The sequence below is a fragment of the Ursus americanus genome, chromosome 14, assembly GCF_024610735.1.
Source record: "Ursus americanus isolate L20-20 chromosome 14, mUrsAme1.1.p, whole genome shotgun sequence".
Classification (NCBI taxonomy): domain Eukaryota; kingdom Metazoa; phylum Chordata; class Mammalia; order Carnivora; family Ursidae; genus Ursus; species Ursus americanus.
In genome coordinates this window covers 61029903-61050378 of record NC_142140.1, presented here as the reverse complement: position 1 = coordinate 61050378, position 20476 = coordinate 61029903, and the positions used below count along the sequence as shown (strand labels likewise).

Genomic DNA, 20476 nt, shown 5'->3' with positions numbered 1-20476 from the left:
TTCACCTGGGCTGCCAGGGACATTCTGAGGGAGGGGGTGCAAAGCCCCACATGGGCAGGGCCCCCCGGTCAAGCCTGACCCTGAGGAGGTCCCGTGATCAAAGGGTGAGCATTCGGGGTGGAAAGCCGGACACCCAAGGGTTTCGGTTCCAGATCTGACTCTGCGCGCCGTGTAGGGAGAGACGCCTCACCCTCTCAAACTGTGTTGTCATCTGAAATGGGGGTAAAAATAGCTCCTCCTTCGTGGGCTGGGCAGGCAGGAAACGCACTTGGCCCGCAGTCAGGGCTGGACAAATGCAGGCTGTCCTGTGATGCCCGGACACAGCCGGGACCAGCCCGTCCAAGCCGAGACTCTTTCCCCTTCACTGAGTCCCTCCCACGCCCGCGGGTTTGTTTTCCGGAGAATAACGGGCGCTCCTGTGTCACTGGTGAAAGGCGGGAATCGAATCCCCTAAGTACAACCCACAGGCCTGTCCCCACCAGGCCACAGCTGGGCCTCAGGGCGGGGAAGGCGGGACAGGCGGAGCTGCGGTCAGACAATGAAACAGCAAAGCAGAAAAATCACAGCACACCGCTCCGAGTCCAGTATCATTTCCAGAAACTTCTGTCTCACACGTCTGTGAGCTGGGTGCCGACCGGGGGTGCTGGCCCGTTTGTGCCAGGAGACCCCCCCCCACACACACAAACAGGCAAACACACCCTCTCCTCCCCTAGGCCTGAGCTGTAAATGGGGATGGGCCCGCCTTCGTTGTGTCCTCTTTTTCTTTGATTATTGGTTCTTTGGTTCATTGACCTCCGTCTCTCCCCCGCACGCTAGATCTGAAGAGTGGGCGCAGGGACCCTCGTCCAGGACACGAGGAATCCTGCCGTCCCCTAACTGAGGGCCACTGGGGCCCACCTAACCTCGCGGGACTTCAGTCTCCTGGTCTTCTCCTAGGCTGCCCTGAGCGTCCGTCGAGGTCATCACAGAAGGGCTCCGCAGGCACACCAGCACCTGGGGCGCGCATCCCCCCGCGGCGGGGATCCTGAGCCCGAGGACTGGGGTCACCCAGCTCTGTCGCGGCCCGGAGCAGAGCTACGGGGGGGGGGGGTACCCCGCCGATGGAGACCCCGCCGGAGATGGGGCGCACGGGCCCGGTGAGGTCCGCAGCGAGGAAGCCGAGGGGAGCGCGGGCGGGCTGCCCTGGAGTCGCGGGGAAGAGGGAGAGGCTTTCCAAAGGGCGGGTTTTGGAGCTTGTTCGGATGCTTTGGGGGGGTGGAGACCTCGCCCTGGCTGCCCAGGATCTTCCAGGGTCCCGAGGGCGGGTGGCGCGTTTGGGGAACACAGAGCAAGGGCTGGAGGCAGAGACACCCACGCGGGGAGCGGGCACGTCGCGAGCGCACCGGGGAGACACCCCCCTCGGCGGGGCGCCGGACCGCGGGGACAAAGGGGCGGCACCCCGCTGCGCCCAGCCCGCGGCCGGGCCCGAGGGACGAGGCCGGCCAGCCAATCGGAGGGCAGCATTCCCGCCGCGGGGGCGGGGGCCAATCGGCTCCCGGGCGCGGCCGCACTGCGGAGACACAGCCAATCAGCTGCGAGGATGGGCCAGGGGGCGGATCCGCGCGGAGTTTCAAACCGGCCGGGTGGGCGCGGAGCGGCCTTGCGGGGCGTGCGGTCGGCGCTGGGGGCTGTTGGGTGAGTGCAGCCCGGGGACGCGGTGGCCCTTGCGTTCCCACGGGACCTGGACGGGCGCGCATGCGGGGCCGTCTGGGGATTGCAAGACGCAGATCGGGGGTCTGCGGGGCGGGAGCGCCCTGGGTCCCGGCGAGTTCGCCAAAGGGCCGCGGATGGGGCACCGGCCTAGTGGGGCTCGGTGAGGGCCGGTCCTGACTCTGCCTGCTTCCCCGCTGGAGGCGGAGAGCCGAAAGGAGGCTGGACGGAAAGACAGCTGTGGTAGACATTGGCAGCGGGGACCGCAGGACAGCGGAGCGGCCTCTCCATTCCCCGCCCTTTGTGGGCCTCGCTGACCCCTCTTCCAGGAAGCACCCTCCTTCCCGCACTCTCGCCTGCCAAGGGCCTTCACGCCCAGCCCAGCCTGCCTGTGTGTCTGGGGCCTGTGGAGGGCAGGGGGTATGCCTTGCTGACCTGCTTGTTGACCTCTCCAGGATCTGGGGGGCTGAGCAGACTCTTGACCAGGCAGATGGCTTCCAAGTGGCCAGGCGTGGGGGCCTCCATGCGCCGGACATCACTCCAGGACCAGGAACGGCTGGAGGACGAAGTGCTGCAGCCTGCCGGGGGCCATCCTGAGACGTCCGGCGGGGCCCTGGGTTCCCTGTGCAAACAGTTCCAGAGAAGGCTGCCCCTGAGAGCGGTCAGCCTCAACCTAAGCACAGGGCCCTCCTGGAAACGCCTGGAAAGCCCCGAGCCTGGGCAGCAGGGCCTCCAGGCAGCAGCTCGCTCAGCTAAGAACGCCCTGGGTGCCGTGTCCCAGGTAAGGCCGGCGATGTCAACGGTTCCTTAGCTCGGGCTTCCGTGATGCCAGACAGCCAATGCCTCCAAGGGCCCCTATGAGGAGGCAGACCCCATGAGGACAGCTGCACTGTCACCTGGAACCAGACCCCACGACACAAGACAGAGCTGGTAGTGCTAGGGTGGCAAGCAAGGGCGTGATGGGGGACACCAAACACAGGAGGGCTTCCAGAGGAGGTGACTCCACGGAACCACCCAGGAGAGGGGCAGTGGGAGGAGGCTGGAAGGCAAGCGACATAGCGTGAGTCCAGGTCCAGAGCTGGGGGGCGGCAAGTCGCGGAAGAGAAGCCTGGGTGTGGCCAGAGGGCAGGGAGTGAGGACAGGAAGGCAGGGGTCCCGGGCCTGGAGGTGTTGAGACGCTCCCAGGACCGCCCAGGAGCCCGGGGGAGGAATTTCAGCAGGTCCTGTTAGTACTTGGTCCTCAGCTGGGTGGTCGGGGGGGATACGCGGATGCACCTCCCTCCAAGGGGCCGGGGGCCTGGCCTCACAGAGGCTTCGCGGGTAGGTCTGCAGGGACTTGTGTCAGGTGACAGGTGTGGGGTGTTGGTGTGACGTGCCTGTGGGCCTTCGGGTGAACGGGTCTTCAAACCCGACAATGAGGGAAGGCGTCACCCAGGAGGGGCAGAAGCCGCGAGGACGGACAGACCCCCACAAGGAGAGAATGGGGGTGGGTACCTCCTTGGGGTCTGACTGCGGATCTGAATCCACAGACCCCCCCCCGCCCCCGCCCCGGCTGAGAGGTCTCTGAGCCAAAAGGCAGTCTCCGCTGTAGGAGCCCCAGGACAGTTTTATTCCCCAGGGCTCAGACGGGAAAAGAGACGGTCCGCCCACGGCCACACCATGCACCATGTGTCACTCGGGTCGTAGTCTGACCTCTGGCCTCTGGCTCAGCCAGGCAGACATTCTGGCTGAGAAGAGCCTTCACAGCCGCCCCCAGGCGGGTATGAGAGACCCCAGGGCTGGGGCTTGCTCCCGTAGGCAGTGAGGAGCCCCAGAGGGCTTCCGTTCCGAGCCCCTGAGTGTCCTGAGAACCAGCCCTCGAGAAGACTCCGCACCAGCGTGGAGGATAAACTGGTGTGTGAGACCAGAGGCAGGTCCAGGGCGCGGGGGCAGGCCTGCTCTCTGGGCCTTGCTGGGAGAGCCAGCGTCGTTACAGGTCCTGGAAGAGGGTTTGGACTTGGGTGACTGCGGACTCTGACCAGCGCACTCGCTCCCTGGGCAGTTCGGAGCTGGCGGCTGCAGTGGACCCGGTTCCCACGGACTCATCCACACTGCTCCCCCCGAGACCCGGAGCTGCCTGTATCTACAGGCCAGCTGGGGGGCCAAGGGGCGGGAGGCACAGCCAGGACGCTTGGGAGTAGCGGCCACTTGGCCTTGTCCGTGCTCACCTCTCCCCGCACCTGCCACAGAGAATCCAGGAGTCCTGCCACAGTGGCACCAAGTGGCTGGTGGAAACCCAGGTGAAAGCCAGGAGGAGGAGGAGGGGGGCACAGAAGGGCGGTAGCCCCCCACCTCGCGGCCTGAGCCAGAAGAGCGCCCGGCTGTCTGCAACTGCCCCTGCCTACGCGGCCCTGGACCCATGGGAGAGGGATGGTCGCCGGCTCTCGGCCCACATGGGCCCACGCGCCCACCCACTGCGGCGGTCCAGGAGGGAGGCTGCCCTCCGGAGCCCCTACTCCTCGACAGAGCCCCTCTGCTCCCCCAGGTAAGAGGAGCAGAGCCTGGCACCCCCAATGTGAGCTTGCCCCCCTCCCCTGCCCATGGCTGCCAGGGGCACCCTGAGCTGCCAGCAGCCGTGTTCTGGCTCAGCTCTGCCCCAGCTGGTGGGGGCCTGGGAGGTCCTCCAGGGCCTCAGTTTCCCTATCTGTCAAAGATGTGAGCCTCCCGCATCCAAAGCAAGTTTGGAAGCCAAGGCTCAGGTTCCAAGGGGGCAACATTGGGGCTGACCCGCCTGCAAGGTCACCTGCCCTTGACCTTCTGGGCCTTGAGGCTTCTATCTCTGCCAGGTGCTCCAGGCTGCACTGATGTCACTTGCTGGGAGGAGGGAAGAGTCTGGGACAAGGGGTTCCCAGGCCCCGGGCATCTTCCAGCTGTACACCCGGCCCAGTGCTGCTTGGGAAGGGCTGGTTACAGGTTTCCACGAGTCATGGGGGCGGCTGTTCCTTCTTTCAGTGAGTCTGACAGTGACCTAGAGCCGGTGGGAGCAAGACTTCAGCATCTCCAGCGGCCGTCCCAAGAGCTAGACGACGCCATCGTGGTGGAGGAGAGGTGAGCTGATGTTTCTGGGGGTCAGCTTTGCAGGCAGGCCTCTGACTCTGGCTCTGACCTGCTGTGTGACCCTGGCCTGCCCCTGCCCCTCTCTGGGCCTCCCTCTGCTCATCTGCAACATGAGGGGGACAAAACACGTAGGTCCCAGGTGCCACATTTGTCCATCACCTGGGACCCACCCCCACCCCCAGGCCAGACACCTGGTTCCTGAAAGACCTGCCCTTCCGCCAACACTCCCCATGGCTCCCCTACACCTGCCTGCCCTCGGAATTGGGAAGAGCTCCATGGCTGCTATACAGTTTCTGGTCTGTCTGCTCAGAACCCCTCCTGGAGGCAAGCCTTGGGTCTGCAGCTGCCCTAACTTGGGGCCGGTCCCCCATGCATACAGTGGCCACGATGGGCTCCTGGGTGGGGCCCGGCCAGCTCTGAGTACGTGGCGGGAGGGCCCTCCGAGCCCACAGCACCAACGGCATCTATCCCTCCCGCCCTCCCACCTCTAGCAGCGACATGACCGTTTCTCTCATCCGAGACTGAGGACGGTGCCTCCAGGTAATGCCTTCCTCCCAAGCATCTCCCTGGGCTCCCCTCCTCCTCCTCCTCCTCCTCGCATGGAGTCTTTTCTGGAAAAACCCGCAGAGCTGACGGGCCCAGCAGAGCAAGGAGCGTGCGAGTCCTCCCACCTGCCGAAGCGGGAGCCGCTGACCTCACCGACCCCGTCACTAGCCGAGCATACCGGCCACCTTCCCGCTCCTGGTTCTGGGGGGAAGACCGTGGTGCCCCCACTTCCCTGCTCTGAACACAGTGAGGGGCAGGAAGGGAGCTTGTGGTGCAGGAAGCCAGCCACGTCTGACCACCACGCCCCTCCCACCGGGATGCGCCATCCCGCTGCCTGGGGGCCTCTGCTCCTGCTCCAGCCACAGCTGATTCTGCCCTTGACCGCCCCCACCCCACCCAGCCCAACAGTCCCTCGGGGAGAAAGGCTGGGGCAGCTGTTCACTCTCTCCCCTCTTGGGCTTGGGAACTCACCCTACACTTGAGCTTTGTGGCTGCGTCTACAATGGGAAGCCCAGGGAGCAGAGGAACTGGGGAGCTCTGGGCCATGCACCCAGGAGGGGGACCTGCGAGGAGGCAGCCCCTGGGCGGCCCAGTGCCCAGGCTCCAGGGACCCCAGCTCCTGTCCCCGCAGCCCCCCCAGAGCCCCGAGACCCTGGGCCCACAGATCCCTATCTATCCTCAGCACAGGGCGCCGTGGGTGTGCGGGGAGGGGTAGCACGGTTCCGTGGCGATTTCTGCCCTCGGTAAATTATTTAAGAAACCCGCTTTGTCATTTTATTACAAAGAAACCAGCATGTGACTTCCCTGGAGAGAACACTGCTTTTTCATAATAAACACTCTGCTTCTGAGTGTGACACCTGTTCTCTGTGTCAACACACACACACACACACACACACACACACACACACACGCCCCACTCGGGGCAGCAGGGCTGGGCTCCCCTCGTCCTCTCCGGGCCAAGCGGCCAGCTCCCGGCTCGGGGGAACACGAGAAACAGGAACGCTCCCTCAGCTTGGAACCAAGAACACCTTCAAAGGCAAAGAAGGTTTTTATTTAAGTGACAACATTCGAGAGTTAAAAACCAGCTCACATCAAAATCAAGACCAGTTGTAAAAATCTTTTAACTCCGCGATGCTGTGCGTGTCGTGTTAGAAACATGGTATTTCACATTTTCTTCTCTAACGGACCGTGTGCTAAGCAGCCACGAGGAGTGGGGTAAACCTTTCTTCACCACAGAACCAACCACCACGGGTAAGACTCAGTCACACATTTAGGAACAGCCAGACCACGGACAAGTCAGACAAGCGGCCGCCACGGAGTCAACGAACAGGAAAGGACGGTGGGGTCCCGGGGTGGAGGTCCCCGTACGCGGGCTGCCTCCCGTCCTGCCCCTCGGTGTCACCTGCCGCTCCTCGTCCCAGCGAGGGTGGGCTCGGACTCCGGTCCCTCCCGGCCACCCTGGTGGTTTCCCGTCGCTGGGCCAGGCCTCGCTGCTCCTGGGGGATGTTCCCCTAGCTGTGACCTTTAAGAAAGTTCCCCCGACCCAGACGGAGGGGAAGGAGAGGGGTTGGTTTCTTTCAGCTGAGCCAGAGAATAGGTTTCCAGAGCACTTGGCACCCAAACCCCGGGATTCGGGGGAAATTGGTTATTTAAGGCGGGGTCAAGCCGCGAGGCTCCTCCCCACGGGCAGGGCGGCTTGGAGGCTGGGTGGGGGCGCCCAAGCAGAACCAGCGCCACCCTCGGACCCACTACCACCAGCTTGGTGCCGGCTTTCTTTTAAAAATTGGAACCTCGTTTTGCCTGCAGGACACTCGGGGGCACAGACTCTGGGCTCCAAGGCGGTGAAAGGACCGTCTCAAGACCCTGAGATCCAGCCTCCCGTCCTTCAGACGGCCCACGCCCCAGCAACGTCTGGGCCGCGCCCAGCACCCGGACAGGAGGGCCTGTCAGCCACACGCAAGAAAAGACGCTACTTTTTAAAACATGTGTTTTGTGGAGCCTAAAGGAGGAGGCGCGAGATCTTCCCAAGGAAACCCATGATGCCAGGAGAGCGGGCGCCGGCCAGGGGTGCACCCCAGCCCGCAACAGGGCGAGTGCGGAGGAAGGCGGCAGGCAGCGCTCGGGCCAGGACAGCCCTGGATTGGAACAAACATGCCACACAAGAGACGAGGAGCTTTGGTCAGGCAGGACGAGGGGTTCCCAGCCCCTCGGGGAGCAGGCACACCGGGAACTGGAAGGATTCTCTAGAAAACAGCCAGACTGGGGTCACGGCACTGCCCGGGGGGAGAGGCAGCCCCCCCCCCCCACCGAGAAGAGCACCTCTGGGTGCTTCTTCTCGGACTGGAGTGGACAGACACAACGGAACACGCCGCTGGCACAGGGAGCGCGTGGTGCTTGCAGAGTCGCGGGGAAAGCCGAGGAGCCTCCTGCTGCAGACCCCGGTGGGGCTCCCCGAGGACCCGCTCACCGCGCCCCGCTATGCACTTTCAGCAGCGCGGGTCTGAGTCCTCCCAGCGCCAGACAGGAAGGGGGGTGGCCTCCTGCTGGGCCCCCCATCCCAGCTGCAGACCCCAGGCCACGGAACCCTGCTCACGGGTCACAGGTTCCCCGGCAGGGTCCTGGCGCTGTCTCTGTCTCTGTCTCTCTGGCTTCCAGCCTGGGGTTCGCAGGGCAGAGGGAGCCTAACTCGGGAAGAAGGAACTCCCACTAAGGACTTTATCACCTTTGTCAGTAGCTTCTGCAGAAGGGACACGGTGCAGCGTCAGAGAGTCAGACCATCTGCCCGCGCTCCGGCCAGGGCAGATTCTGCAAAGGGTGGAAGCGGCTATGCCCCACGCGCTGGTGCCTCACGGAGTGCCCCACGGACGGAATGTGGAAGGAGGGGTGGCCCGTGCGAGCCCACGGGAGGCAGGGTCAGAGACGGAGCTGCCCAGCGGGCCTGCCCGAGGCTCTGGCTCAGGTGCAGACAGCCCTGGAGGTGGGGCGCGCGAGCCAGCCACGCGGGAGAAGACTCGCGTCCTGGAGAGCGCGGGGTCGGGGCTGGGAGCCTGGACCCCTCCAGCCCCGGCAGGGCGCCCACTTTGCCAGGCAATTCGCAGGGCGCTGCCAGCTGCTCCCGCCAGCAGCCGCTGTCGGGGAGAACGCTGGCCACGCGGGAGCGGCAAGAGGTAGACGCTGAGCGGAAGCGACACGGGGCCCACGCAGGTGCCTGCTGCGGCTACAGATGTCTGGGCTCCGGGGCAGCCCGGCCAGGACACAGCCCTGCCTGGAGGAGCGGAGCCAGCCTCGGGGACGGCCAGAAGGGACCCAGAAGCAGGCCACGGCAGCCCACGGGGATGGGAGTGGGCCCGGCCAGACAGCAGCGGGGTGCAGGAGACCCGGGCCCCCCACCAGGGGCTCGCAGCAGGAGGGCTGGGGCAGGCTCTGAGCTCCCCCCGCCCCGGGAGCCAAGCCCCCTCAACCTCAGGGGATGAGCCGGGAGGAGGGTAAGGGCACCAAACCATGCGGAATGGCAGGCGGAAGGGAAGAGAATACAACAGTTTGAGCCAAAATCACATGAACCCCCAGAATGCCAAATCTCAGCTCTGCGCCCTCCAGGAGCCAAGAGGGAGAATCAGTCTGAGCAGAGCTGGGGAGGGTGAGCCAGATCAGTGCCCCTTGGGGTGATGTCCCTGTTCCTGGGACACATGGTTTGGGCATCAGTGCAAAGCAAACCGCCCCGTGGAACGGGGACCCCTTCCCACCTTCCCATCCCCCTCCCTCCCCACAGGGGATTCCTGTGAACTGGTGGGGTGCCCGGTGCAAGGTGCGCACCTGGGCTCTCTGGGGGGTCCTAGTGCAAGACAGCCCAGGAGTCAGAAACCCGCACCAATCTCAGCAGGGAGACCCATCCAATCCCATAAGGAAGGCAAAGCCCAGAGAGGGCCAGCATTGGGCTCCAGGGCTCGCAGCCAGCCCAGCGGGGCCAGAACCCAAGGCCTCAGCCTCACAGGGGAGGGTGCCAGGCAGGACCCCGGGAGAGGAATGACTGTCCTCATGGGCCACGGGAGAATGGTGACAACACCGAGGACAAGACGGGGACAATGGACAGCCGCAGGAGGACAGACCGTCAGCACCAGACCCCGCCCCCACCCCAGGGCCGTAGACAGACACTGCTAACACAGGAGGACCCAGGGGATAACCTCTCACTCCCAGGAAGTGGCCACTTGGCTGCAGAAAACCCAGGAGGTGACCCGGGATGCCGCAGGGAGGGCGGTGCAAATGCCACTCGCCCCTCCAGCAGGCAGCCAGGAAGCTGTGCCTGCGAGCGGCCGCTGGTCCCTGGTCTGGGGGCTTCTCCCCTGCGGGCCTGCCCGGCCCCTCCGAAGCCTCGGGAACCCAGCCGGATGGTCGACTCCGGGCAGGGCCGCTCCCCAGGATCACACACACACCAGCCCACACCCGGGCTTGCGGTCACGGGCACCGCACAGGGAGGCAGCCGCGGCTGCACCGAGACCCTGGGTCTCCCCCCTCGCGGCCCGGGGGTCCCTCCCCGCTCTGGTCGGACACTGCTGGACAGACACGGGAGGGAAAAAGCAGGAAAAGGCCTGTCTCGGGGCGATGCAGCCCCTCCCGGCCCGCAGGCAGCCGGCAGGGCCCCCCTGCTCTGCGCTCAGCCCAGCCCTCAGGGCACCGACTCGAACTTGGGGGGCCCGCGCGCCCAGCTGAGCGCGGCCAGGGGCCGCTCGTGGTCCTTGTCGGACTCGGGCTGGCTCTGCGCCCGCTCGGGCTTGGGGTTGGCGGGCGGGTCGGGCTGCTGCACCGACATGGTCCGGCGCAGGTGGCTCCGCTTCCTCAGGAACTCGGGCTGAGCGTGCAGGCCGAAGCTGCCTTTGCGCAGGATCATGCGCGAGCTGTTCTTCTTGGGGCGCGCGCGGTGGCCGGCCTCCAGCGCCGCCAGGTGCACCGCGTAGCCCTCGCTCAGGAACTGCGGGGGGCGGGACAGGCGTCGGCGGGGAGGGTCGCGTGCTGCCACGTCAGCGTCGCCCTCCCCGCCCTCGCAGGGCCTCGCGGACCGGGGAGCTCACCGCCCGCCTTGAGCCTCTGAGCGCCTCCCTCCCTCGGCACCACGGGCTCACCAGAGCTCTGCATTCCTGACCTGGGGCAGGCCCGTCCTCGAAGCTCGCTGCTGCGTCCCCCAGACGCAAGTCTGTCCCATCACCCAGCCCTACCCACGGAATTCCGTCAGGTCCTGGCCCCACAGCGGCCTTCTTGCCCACCCCCCGCTGGGTCCTCAGACCCCGGCTCCCCACAGGGTGGGCTCTGGACCAGCAGCGGCTGCCGGACCTGGACCCGAACCGGCAGAAGCTCCAGCCCCAGCCGGGCCTGTGGGTGTGAGCGAGCCCCCAGGACAAGTGTGTGCATCAGAGCCTGAGAAGCCCTGGCCCGGGCCCCACTCTGGGAGAGGGGGGGGCACCGTCTCTGACCTGGTTCATAATCTGGGGTCTCTGGCCCTGGTCCCACTCTGGGGGGCACCATCTCCGGTCTGGTTCACAGTCTGTAGGGGGCACCGTCTCTGGCCCGGGTCCCACTCTGGGGGGAGACACTGTCTCTGGCCCGGGTCCCACTCTGGGGGGCACCATCTCTGGCTCGGGTCCCACTCTGGGAGGGCGGGGAACACTGTCTCTGGCCCAGGTCCCACTCTGGGGGGCAGACATTACCTCTGGCTCGGGTCCCACTCTGGGGGCGGGACACCGTCTCTGCCCCGGGTCCCACTCTGGGGGGGGAACACCATCTCTGGCCCGGGTCCCACTCTGGGAGGCACCGTCTCTGCCCCGGGTCCCACTCTGAGGGGCGGACACCGTCTCTGGCCCGGGGTCCCACTCTGGGGGGCGGACATGGCCTCTGGCCTGGGTCCCACTCTGGGGGGGGAACACCATCTCTGGCCCGGGTCCCACTCTGGGAGGCACCATCTCTGCCCCGGGTCCCACTCTGAGGGGCGGACACCGTCTCTGGCCCGGGGTCCCACTCTGGGGGGCGGACATGGCCTCTGGCCTGGGTCCCACTCTGGGGGGGGACACCGTCTCTGCCCCGGGTCCCACTCTGGGGGGGCCCCATCTCTGGTCCGGTTCACAGTCTGCAGGGGGCACCATCTCTGGCCCGGGTCCCACTCTGGGGGGCACCATCTCTGGTCTGGTTCACAGTCTGCAGGGGGCACTGTCTCTGGCCCGGGTCCCATTCTGGGGGGGCCCCATCTCTGGCCTGCACCTGCTGGTCACTGTCATACCCCACACTCCAGGAGGCTCATCACCTTCCCTTCAGTCCCCTCCTTCTCCAACATGGTCGCAGTCCCTGTGACGGCAGCACCTGCCGGGTCACCTGTGCCCCAGAAACCGGGCGCCATCTGTGGCTCTCCCTCTCCTTAGCCCCCACGTCTGACCTGTTCACTAGGGACTCCAAGCCGTCCCGCCTCCAAAGTGTCTCTCGGCTGCTTCGCCTTCTGTGCCTGCCCTGACCGTCCCCTTCCCCAGATGGGCCTTCCACCTGCAGCCTGGGGACCACTGTGAACCACAAGCTCACCCCCACCACGTGGGGGACACAGGCCGTGAGCCAGGCGCTGTGGCTGCCGGCCCCCTGCCCCACACACTCAGACAAGCTGGGGTTCCTGCTCTGTCACCCCCTGACCTCTGCTGCCGTCTGCCGTCAACGCTCCTTCAACCTTAAGACTTTCCTGGACAATTCCTTCAAATTCCCGAAAACCAACCTTGCCCCATCTGAGCTGCTCCTCGCCGGGGGGCCACGACCCCACGCTCCCTGCCATGCATCAGGCCTCTGTGTTTCCCTCTCTGCGCCCCCCGCCCAGACTGAATGACGTGACATCCGAGTCCATTAGAGCCCTCCCCTGCGCCCCACATGGGGCCGCTCGGGGCACGTACCCACTAGCGCTGGCGGAATGAAGGCCCCAGCGGACCAAAGAATGAAGGGCCCAGCCCCCTCCCGCGGCCCCCAGCCCCTGCCCAGCCACCCCCCCCCGCCCCCTCCCAGGGCCTCCAGCCCCGCCCACCTGGCAGTGGGTTTGGTACTTCTTGGCGGGCCGGCCCACGATGAAGATCTGGGAGGGCGGCAGCCCCAGCACGCTGTACACAGAGATGTCCTTCGTGGAGCCGTAGGCCGCACTGATTCTGATGAAACACTGAAACACAGGGCCGCGGGTGGAGGGACGGCCGGCCTCACCCTGCATCAGGAAGCACCCCTGCAGGAGCCTCCCGACCCTCCCCGCCCTGCACCCCAGGCCAGCTTCCCCCGCCCCCGGGCTCTGCCTGGGGAGTGGGGACCATTAGCACTTGCTGACCCCACTGGGCAGGGCGCTACGGGACTGTCTGGCCCCGACCCCCAACACTGTGCCGTCCACAACACCCCAGACTGTGGTGTTCACATGGCCACCCCCGAGACACTCCCACTCCTGCTGCTCACTGGGACTCCCTGCTGGTCCCTCCACGGCTGGGGACAGCCCACCGACCACCTCGGCCTCCACCCTGCCTTCTTCAAGGACAGTGGCCTCCAGGACTGAACCCAGAACGGCCCCTCTGGACTCAGAAGGTCCACAATCCCATGCTGCCCCTGCTCCTTCCCTCGCCATCCCCACAGCTTCAGCCCTCAGGGCCCCTCGTCCTTCTCCACACTCCGCCCCCAGGAACTGCTCCGCGGTCCACCTTCCCTCTAGGGGCCAGAGGACCGCGGTGCTCTGGTCCTGCATCTTCTTCCTGCTGCCCCCAGAAAAACTCTGCCCAAGTCCTACCTCCCGCCCTCGGCCGCATGGCCCTGGGGATGACTGCGGCCCAGCTGTGAACCAGCGAGGGGCTTCCTCAGCCCCTGAGGGCCTGTAGTGCAGTGGGCGGGGCGCCCCTCCTTGTCCCGCCCCTGCTCACACCGTGCTCACATCGCCACTTCCCCGGCAGCAAGGGCACCCCCACCCAACCACCACTGGGAACTGACGCCCCCACCGCCCAAGCCCCTGACTGTCCTGCCTTTCTCTCCATCCCCACGGCCGCCGCCTGGATTCTGGTCTGCCTCACCCTTGCTTGGCCTCCCCGCCCCTCATTTGTCTGAGGCACAGGGATCTTTCTCCAACCCCCATCAGTCACTGCCACAACCAGGCTTCTGACTTTTCCACGGCTCCCCATTCCCCTCAGCGGAGTTTATGGTTGGCCTGGTTTGCAAGCTTTTCAAGGCCTGCCGACCTCCAGGCCCCTGCCGACCTCCAGGCCCCTGCCGACCTCCAGGTCCCTGCTGACCTCCAGGCCTCTGGTCCTGTTTGCCCAGGGCCTGACCCTATACACACAAGCCTCTGGGACGCCTGCTACTCTGAGAACGGCCCAGGCTCTTGGCTACCTCAGTGCCTTTGCACATGCTGTTTCTTTGGCAAACTCACACTGACGCGTCGGGGCTCCACTCAGAAAGGGCCACCTCCTAGAAGCCTTCTCTGCCCTCCCCGGGCAAAGCCACATTCGTCCTTCTGTGCTTGCCCAGAGGCCTGTACTGGTCACGGACCAGGAAGCTACCAGTTTACCTGTCTTCTTCCTCTGGATCAGGGACTGGCAGACTTTGTCGTGAAAACCCAGATAATAGGTCTTGTAGGCTCTGATGCTTACGCCCACTGTTAATGCCACGTAAGCAAATGACGTGGCCATGTTCCAATGTAACGATGTTTACGGGCACAAAAATCTGGGCTTTCTACCTCCGTCACATCATGAACCATTATCCTACTTTTGATTGTCCCCCAACCATATAAAACCACAAAAACCACTCTTAGGTCCGGGTCATACGCAAAAAGGCTGTGGGCTGCCCTGAGCCCCTAGGCCCGCTCTGCATCAGTGGTTCTCAAAGTACAGAACCCAGAACACAGATCGCGGGGCCCCGTCCGCCACATCTGATGCAGCAGGGGGAGGCAGGATCCAGCTGTCTAGGGAGCCCCCAGGGGACGCTGTGCTGGGGCCTGGGACCCACTGCGAGGACAGCCCCAGGTCATCGCTCCTGGAGGTGAGGACCACATGGTGTCCCGAAGCAGGACCCGGACGGAGCAGAGTGGCCGCTTTGGTGTCCACTGAATGAATGACCAGAGGCAGAGACAGAGCTCAGGCTTTGGGGGCAGGAGATAAAGGAGGAAATGGGTGGGCGAGTCACGGGGCCTCAGTGAGCCTTGCCGTCCTCGTGGGTCCCTGCGGACGGCACCCACCTCGCGCTGCCGTGCGGCTCCCCGCGAGACGCTCGGACGCGCTCCGCGCCCAGCCGCGGGCTCCGGGCAGAGGGCAGAGGGGAGGAGCGTGCGGCAGGGCCTGCGGGCTGATGTCCCCCCTTCCCGGCTGCGGGGACTCACCTCCCGCACGAGGTTGCGGAGGAAGATGGCCTTCTGCCGCAGCGGGTCGTGCACCAGTCCGTCCGAGAAGAACACCATGCCCTGCGGGAAGTTGTGCTGCGACAGCCAGGACACCACCCGCTGCTTCTGCATGTCCGGCCGGCCCGTGATGTACAGGATCAGGTAGCCCAGGTCCTGCCAGTGCCTGCGAACACACAGCACGGCCGGGTCCGGCACCGGGGCTGCGCCGCGCTCCCCACCCGCCCCTGCCCCATGAGCCTCCCCCGGCCCCCGGCCGCCAGCCCGCAGACCCCGGCCCCCCGCCCCCAGCCTCCCGCCAGCCCCCCACCAGCCCGCACCCCGTGGCCTGCAGTCCCCAGCACCCCCACAGCCCTCCTGAGGAGCCCCCGGGAGAACCAAGGGGAAGGACTCCACAACCACACTTGGGCTGAGCCCCGGGAGCCCAGGACACGTCCCAGATGGTCTGCAGACATCGCATGCCCACGACCAAACTGACCCCGCTGCTGCCCCCTCTGCTCCTGTCCCCTTCTCCCAGGGGCCTCTCAGCCATCCCCGTGTCCCCCTCCTTCCTGTCCCAGCCCGGAGCGCCCCTCCTCCCACCGGCAGGATCTGACCCACCCACCCTCTCAGCTAGCTTCTCTGTCCTTGCTCACAGCACCCCCAACTCCAACCCAGCCCGTGCAGCCCCCAGGCCTCCAGTGCCCGTCTGTCTGTACAGTGGGGGCACGGGGCAAACTGCCACATAGGGCTGTCCTACAGCCGACGGCCACAGATCCCAGACACGCCTGGCGCCCGTGCTGGCGAGAGGGCTCGGTTCCCTTGTTACCCTCAGTGCGGTTTCCACGGCGACTTCTGTAAATCACAGATCTAACCCCACCGCTGCTCCGTTGGCTGAAGCCACCCTGGCTGCCTGTGTCCTGAGGTCTCCCTCCCCTGTGCACCTGTGGCCCCAACGCTCTGCCCTGAACTGTCCATCCCCCCAGCCACACACACAGCAGCTCTGCTGCCCACAAGCCTTGTGCTGCGGACCCCTCCCCTGGACAGCCTCGTGTCCTGTCCTCCCGTGCCCATGGCCCCCGTCTTTCAGGGTCCCCTCCTCCAGAAAGCCTTCCCAGCTTCCCGAGCAGAATCAGCCCAGTGGGAGAGTGTTCTCTGTTGACGTCACCCGGGCTGCAAGATGGCAGCTGGGCCCAGGCTGGTCTGCTCTCCCCACAGCGACCGCTGCTATTGCCTGCAGGCAGTGCCCGGGCTCCGTCCTGCTCTCGGGGTTCTGCTCGCTTGCAGTTCTGGGTTACAGTTTCTCATGTCCGTGACCTGTTTTCCCCACAGGACTGGGAGGGAGGGAGGCAGAGGTGGAGTGGGGCAGGGAGGGGAGAAAGTGGCACCTCTCTTGCTTCTCTACGGGTAAAACCTCTCTGCAGGCTGTTTGCAGCCACACCTCCTGCCCCGTCCTAACCTGACCTCCAGAGTGCAGCTGCCCTCACCCCGTCCTGCCTGCTCCCCACCCGAGTCTGGTCTTCCCTGTCCTCGTCATCCGGCATCGTCTTTCTGGCCGATCAGAATCAGGTGTGCATTTTCTTCTTCCTGCTTTTCTACGTTCGCGAATCTTTGTGCAACGGCGTGGATTGAGAACAACCATCCATCCATCCTCGAGGCTATGTCTAACGCCACCTCTCTCAGGAAGCCTGCCCTGCTTTCCCCAATCAGCTGTAAGAGCCCCCATCTCCCACTTAGCACTGTGCATTCGCTGGTCTCAAAAGGTGGCCCCCAGTGAGCCACGTGTCCCACAACCACACCTTCACGTGGTCCTTTCCCTGTGAGTCAGGGCGGATCCCGCCACTACTTACGACCCATGAATGCAGTGGAAAGGTCACTGCGACGCCCAAGGCTGGGTCATAAGAAGGCTTGCAGCTTCCCCCGGGTGTCCAGGAGACTAGCCACGGGGAGCAGCCACGGGGACAGAAGAGCTCACGTGAGTACAGAAGCCACATCGAGCCCCAGCCCAGGGGGCCTGCAGACGACCCCCCGCCCAGATGGCCATGGGCTACGAGTCACGGGGACACGTGACAACATCCCAGCTGAGCCCGGGCAACCCACAGAACCACGAGATATAGAATGATAAACTATTTTTGGCTGCTAAATGTGGAGGGATTTCTCGCAGTCAGAGGCAATCCAAATACACCGATTATATCCTGACCGGGATCAGAGGTCAGGAGACCAGGCCCGATTCACTGCAGAGAGTCGGTGGACCCAGGGAGGGAGCAGGGAGCTGGGGTCCACGGAGAGGCAGGGCGTTTCCTGGGGACGCTGAGTCACCGAGACCAGGACGTCCCGGCTCCCAGCGCAGAGAACACGTGGCCATCTCCCTGGGCTGGGGGCTCCTGCCCCCAAAGGAAGGAAGGACACCCCCTCGCAGGGAGGAAGCACTCACCGGACAACGTCCACTGCCCCCGGCCGGACCTTGGGGTCACTTCCCATGATGGACACGCTGGCGGCGAAGGACCCATCGATGCTGAAGACCACGCACTCCGTGCCCCGGGGCAGCACCGTAAGGTAACTCATCGCGAAGGTCTGGTCGCCCCTAAAAGACACCTGCCTACGGTCAGCTGTGCATCCCAGTCAGGGTTAGCCTCAGGCCGGAGGTCAGCCTGCAGCCAGGCGGGGACGGGCCGGCGGGGGAAGCACCCGAGGGCCCCGCCTTGAGGACAGCCCGGCTGGCCGGGCCGCGAGCACGCGCCGGCGCCTCACCTGACAACCATCTTTACGGGGTAGACGCCAACCCCCAGGCGCCGGGGCCGCGGCACGCTGTACGTGATCCGGCCGCTGCTGGTGGTGATCTCCGTGTCCAGGTGCACCCAGCGGCCCGACGACGGCTCTGCCATCACCAGGATGTCCACCTGCACGCGGCAGGGGGCGGGGGACTCCCTGAAGGCGGGGGGCTGCCGGTGCAGCTGAGGGGCCAGGCCAGGGAGCTCTCCGCCCGGCGCCCCGCCTGCCTCTTAGACGCACCGAGGTCTCGCCTCCCCGCCCCCCCCCCCGTCCCGCTCATCTCGGTGACCTGCTCTTGGCTCCCACCGCTGGGCCTGCCCCCCCAGCCCTCGCCCCTCCTGCCACGTGCAGCCCGCGAGGGACGGCGCGGACCCCGTACCTTCTCCCCGGTCAGGGCCACCATGTCGAGGGGCCCGTACATGAAGCGCCCCACCAGGACCTGGGGGCCGTCTTCGGCCGCGATCACATCGTTGGCCCGGTGGTTCGCGGTCACGTTCTGAAAGGACACAAATGGGTTCAGCCCGAGCTTGCTTCTTCCTGACACCGTCCTTAGGACGGCCGGAGGGACGTGTCCTTGCCACATCCTGAGCCATGACCCAGGGCCTTCTCAGGTGGACCTTCTGAGCCGCGTTCCCACGGGATCCGCGAGAAACACAGACCGGTGGAGCCCAACACTGTCTCCAAGGACAGACAAGCACGCTCTGCTCCTGACCGTCCTGCACTCCCCGAGGGAGCGGCCGGTCCCCTGACTGTCCTCCTTCCCGTGTCCTGGCTGGACGCTGCCGGACGCCTCCGGGGCTCCCTTCCCCATCCCGGCTCACATCCCACAGCCATTTACCATCCCTCTCTTCTTACTGGGAGAGGGGGACGTACCGGAGCAGAGGGAGCTGCGTAATGAGACCGCGTGTGCCCCACACCCAGCACAGCTGCTCCGGGCCCCCACCCCCACACTCCAGAGCAGTCTGGACATCAGGTCATTTCGTCTGTAACTGTCCTGATGTCCCCGTCCTTCCACTTCTGGGTTCCATTCATCCTGCAGCTGGGAGGCCTCCCCGACCGCCCACCTCCCCCAGCCTCGCTCCCAGACCCGAATCCCTCAAGCCGGTGACCCTCCCCTCACAGAGCTCTCCCCACACCTGCTGGGGCTCCGTGTCAAACACAAGCCCCGCCACCTCCTCTATGGAAAGCACCGTGGACTCGTGGCACCCGCGGATGACATCGGATCCTGAGCCGAGCCCGCGTGACCTTCCAGTACGCGTCCCGCTGCTCCCTGTCCAGCCCGTGGCGCTGCCTCTGGGCCTTGGCTCACCCTGGCGCCCTGACTCTGCGTGCCCCCACGTGCCAGCCCACCATCCCCGCGGGCGGGCCCAGCCTCGCCCAGAAAGCACCCCGCGGACTCCTCTCAACTCCCCCGGTGTCTGCATGCAATTCCAGCATTCAGCTGCAGACCCCTCATGGGCATGGGTCCTTGAGCTGGGAGCTGGGCACGCGGGGAGGAAGCAGGCAGGGACCCTGACCTGGACAGGGTCGGGGAGCACCACAGGCCCCCCTACAGGAACATTCGGGGGGGAAGTTGACTCATACAAATAAACGCACGAGAAGATGCCCGCCCCGTCCGTCGTGGGGCAACACAGAGCCAACACGGCCGGGACCCCTCGCCACTGCCTGCCCCCCGCGGGGTGTAGCACAGTGTAGGTGCCTTGGAGAAGCTGGCCAGCTCCTCCAGCTGGAGGACAGACAGACCGGAGCTTCCGCTCCGAGCGGCCCTTCCCCTGCTGGGTCTATACCCCAGACAGCGAGAACACGTGTGCACACAAAAGCCCGTGGCATCGTTCACACAGAACGCCCGGCAGCTGGTGAACAGGTACACGCGTGTGTCCCTGCGAGGCGAGACCGCCCGGCCACCAGGAAGGAAGTATGGCCACCCGCGCAGACACGGGTGCACCCTGGAAACGGGACGCCCCGCGAGAGAAGCCAGACGTGGAAGACAACACGCTGTGTGACCCGTCCACGGTCAGCCCCCGACGGCCGAATCTACAGACAGCGGAGCTGGGGGTGGCGGTGGGATGAGGGGCACGAGCGAGGGGTCTCCTCCTGAGGCCATGACCATGCTCGAGAATGGACTGCAGTGACGTTTGCACACATCGGTGACCACGCTGAGATGCACTGAGCCGTGCACGTCTACACGTGGTGTAAAACGTGGTTACAGCTCAAAACGTGTTTGCAGACACAGAGCTGATTCATGGAGCGTGATCGCCTCTGCCCCGGACTGTTCTCAGGGTCCATGGCCGGTGTTCCCACCAGACTAGAGGGGCCGCCAGGGCAGGGGCTGCGTCACTGAGCCCCACGCTCCCCCCAGCAGAGGGCACAGGGGCCACATCCACACTTGTTGGCTGAGTCAGTACATGCATTCATGCCTCCCAAACTCCTACTCATACTGCAACACCTTGCAGGGGGCTCGTGTTCGGGGAAGCCCGCGGGCCTGCGCTGAGAGTCCTTTCCTCCATCTTTCTCCTCTCACTCCATCGTGGCAAATTCCACAGCAGGCCACGCGCAGTGGGAAAGCAGACGGGGAGCCCCACGGTCGTGGCAGGACTCCGCCTCACGTCCACATGTACAGAGGCCGGACCTCCAGCGCTGCTCCACGCCTGGCTGTGCCCCGCCTCCCCAGTGCCCTGAAGCCCACCCCTGGTGCTCCCCTGGAGCCAGGTCCCCGGGTCCCCGCTTCCCCAGCCCCGCCGCAGCCCCCGTGCCCGCGGCAGCCCACTCCCAGCGGCCACCGTCCACACCCGTACGCCGCGCCAGGAGCACGCACCCGCAGCTTGACCTGGGTCCTCTTACGGAGCCACTTCTCACGGGGGTTGGCAGGGCTCAGCGCCGCGGGATCCAGGCCCGCGCTCTCCTTGACCGTCACGCTCTCGTAACGCATCACCTGGTGAAGAGCGGAGCAGGGCTCCAGGTCAGCCTGGCCGCCCGCTGCCTCTGCCCAGGCTGTCAGGCCCACCAGCCTGTGGCCGGCCA

General features: G+C 65.6%; 2 protein-coding genes across 2 annotated transcripts in view; one reads left to right on the top strand and one right to left on the bottom strand.

Annotated features, from left to right (window-relative positions):
• The first annotated feature begins 1614 nt into the window (after positions 1 to 1614).
• On the top strand, positions 1615 to 6160 carry PIMREG (PICALM interacting mitotic regulator). Its single transcript, XM_045804826.2, has 6 exons — positions 1615 to 1674; positions 2145 to 2470; positions 3918 to 4213; positions 4681 to 4776; positions 5277 to 5325; positions 5413 to 6160. Exons 2-5 carry the CDS (start codon positions 2180 to 2182, stop codon positions 5308 to 5310), a joined length of 717 nt encoding a protein of 238 aa, XP_045660782.1. The 5' UTR covers positions 1615 to 1674; positions 2145 to 2179; the 3' UTR covers positions 5311 to 5325; positions 5413 to 6160.
• Positions 6161 to 9556: 3396 nt separating this feature from the next.
• The window catches only part of PITPNM3 (PITPNM family member 3), a 34396-nt gene continuing 23476 nt past the window's right edge, over positions 9557 to 20476 (bottom strand). Inside the window, exons 12-18 of the mRNA XM_087867744.1 lie at positions 20271 to 20387; positions 17835 to 17951; positions 17435 to 17583; positions 17118 to 17267; positions 14687 to 14870; positions 12374 to 12502; positions 9557 to 10297 (exon numbers count right to left, since the gene is read on the bottom strand). Coding sequence (XP_087723870.1) covers positions 9995 to 10297; positions 12374 to 12502; positions 14687 to 14870; positions 17118 to 17267; positions 17435 to 17583; positions 17835 to 17951; positions 20271 to 20387 — 1149 coding nt within the window. The 3' untranslated portion in view covers positions 9557 to 9994. The remainder of the gene's footprint in view (positions 10298 to 12373; positions 12503 to 14686; positions 14871 to 17117; positions 17268 to 17434; positions 17584 to 17834; positions 17952 to 20270; positions 20388 to 20476) is intronic.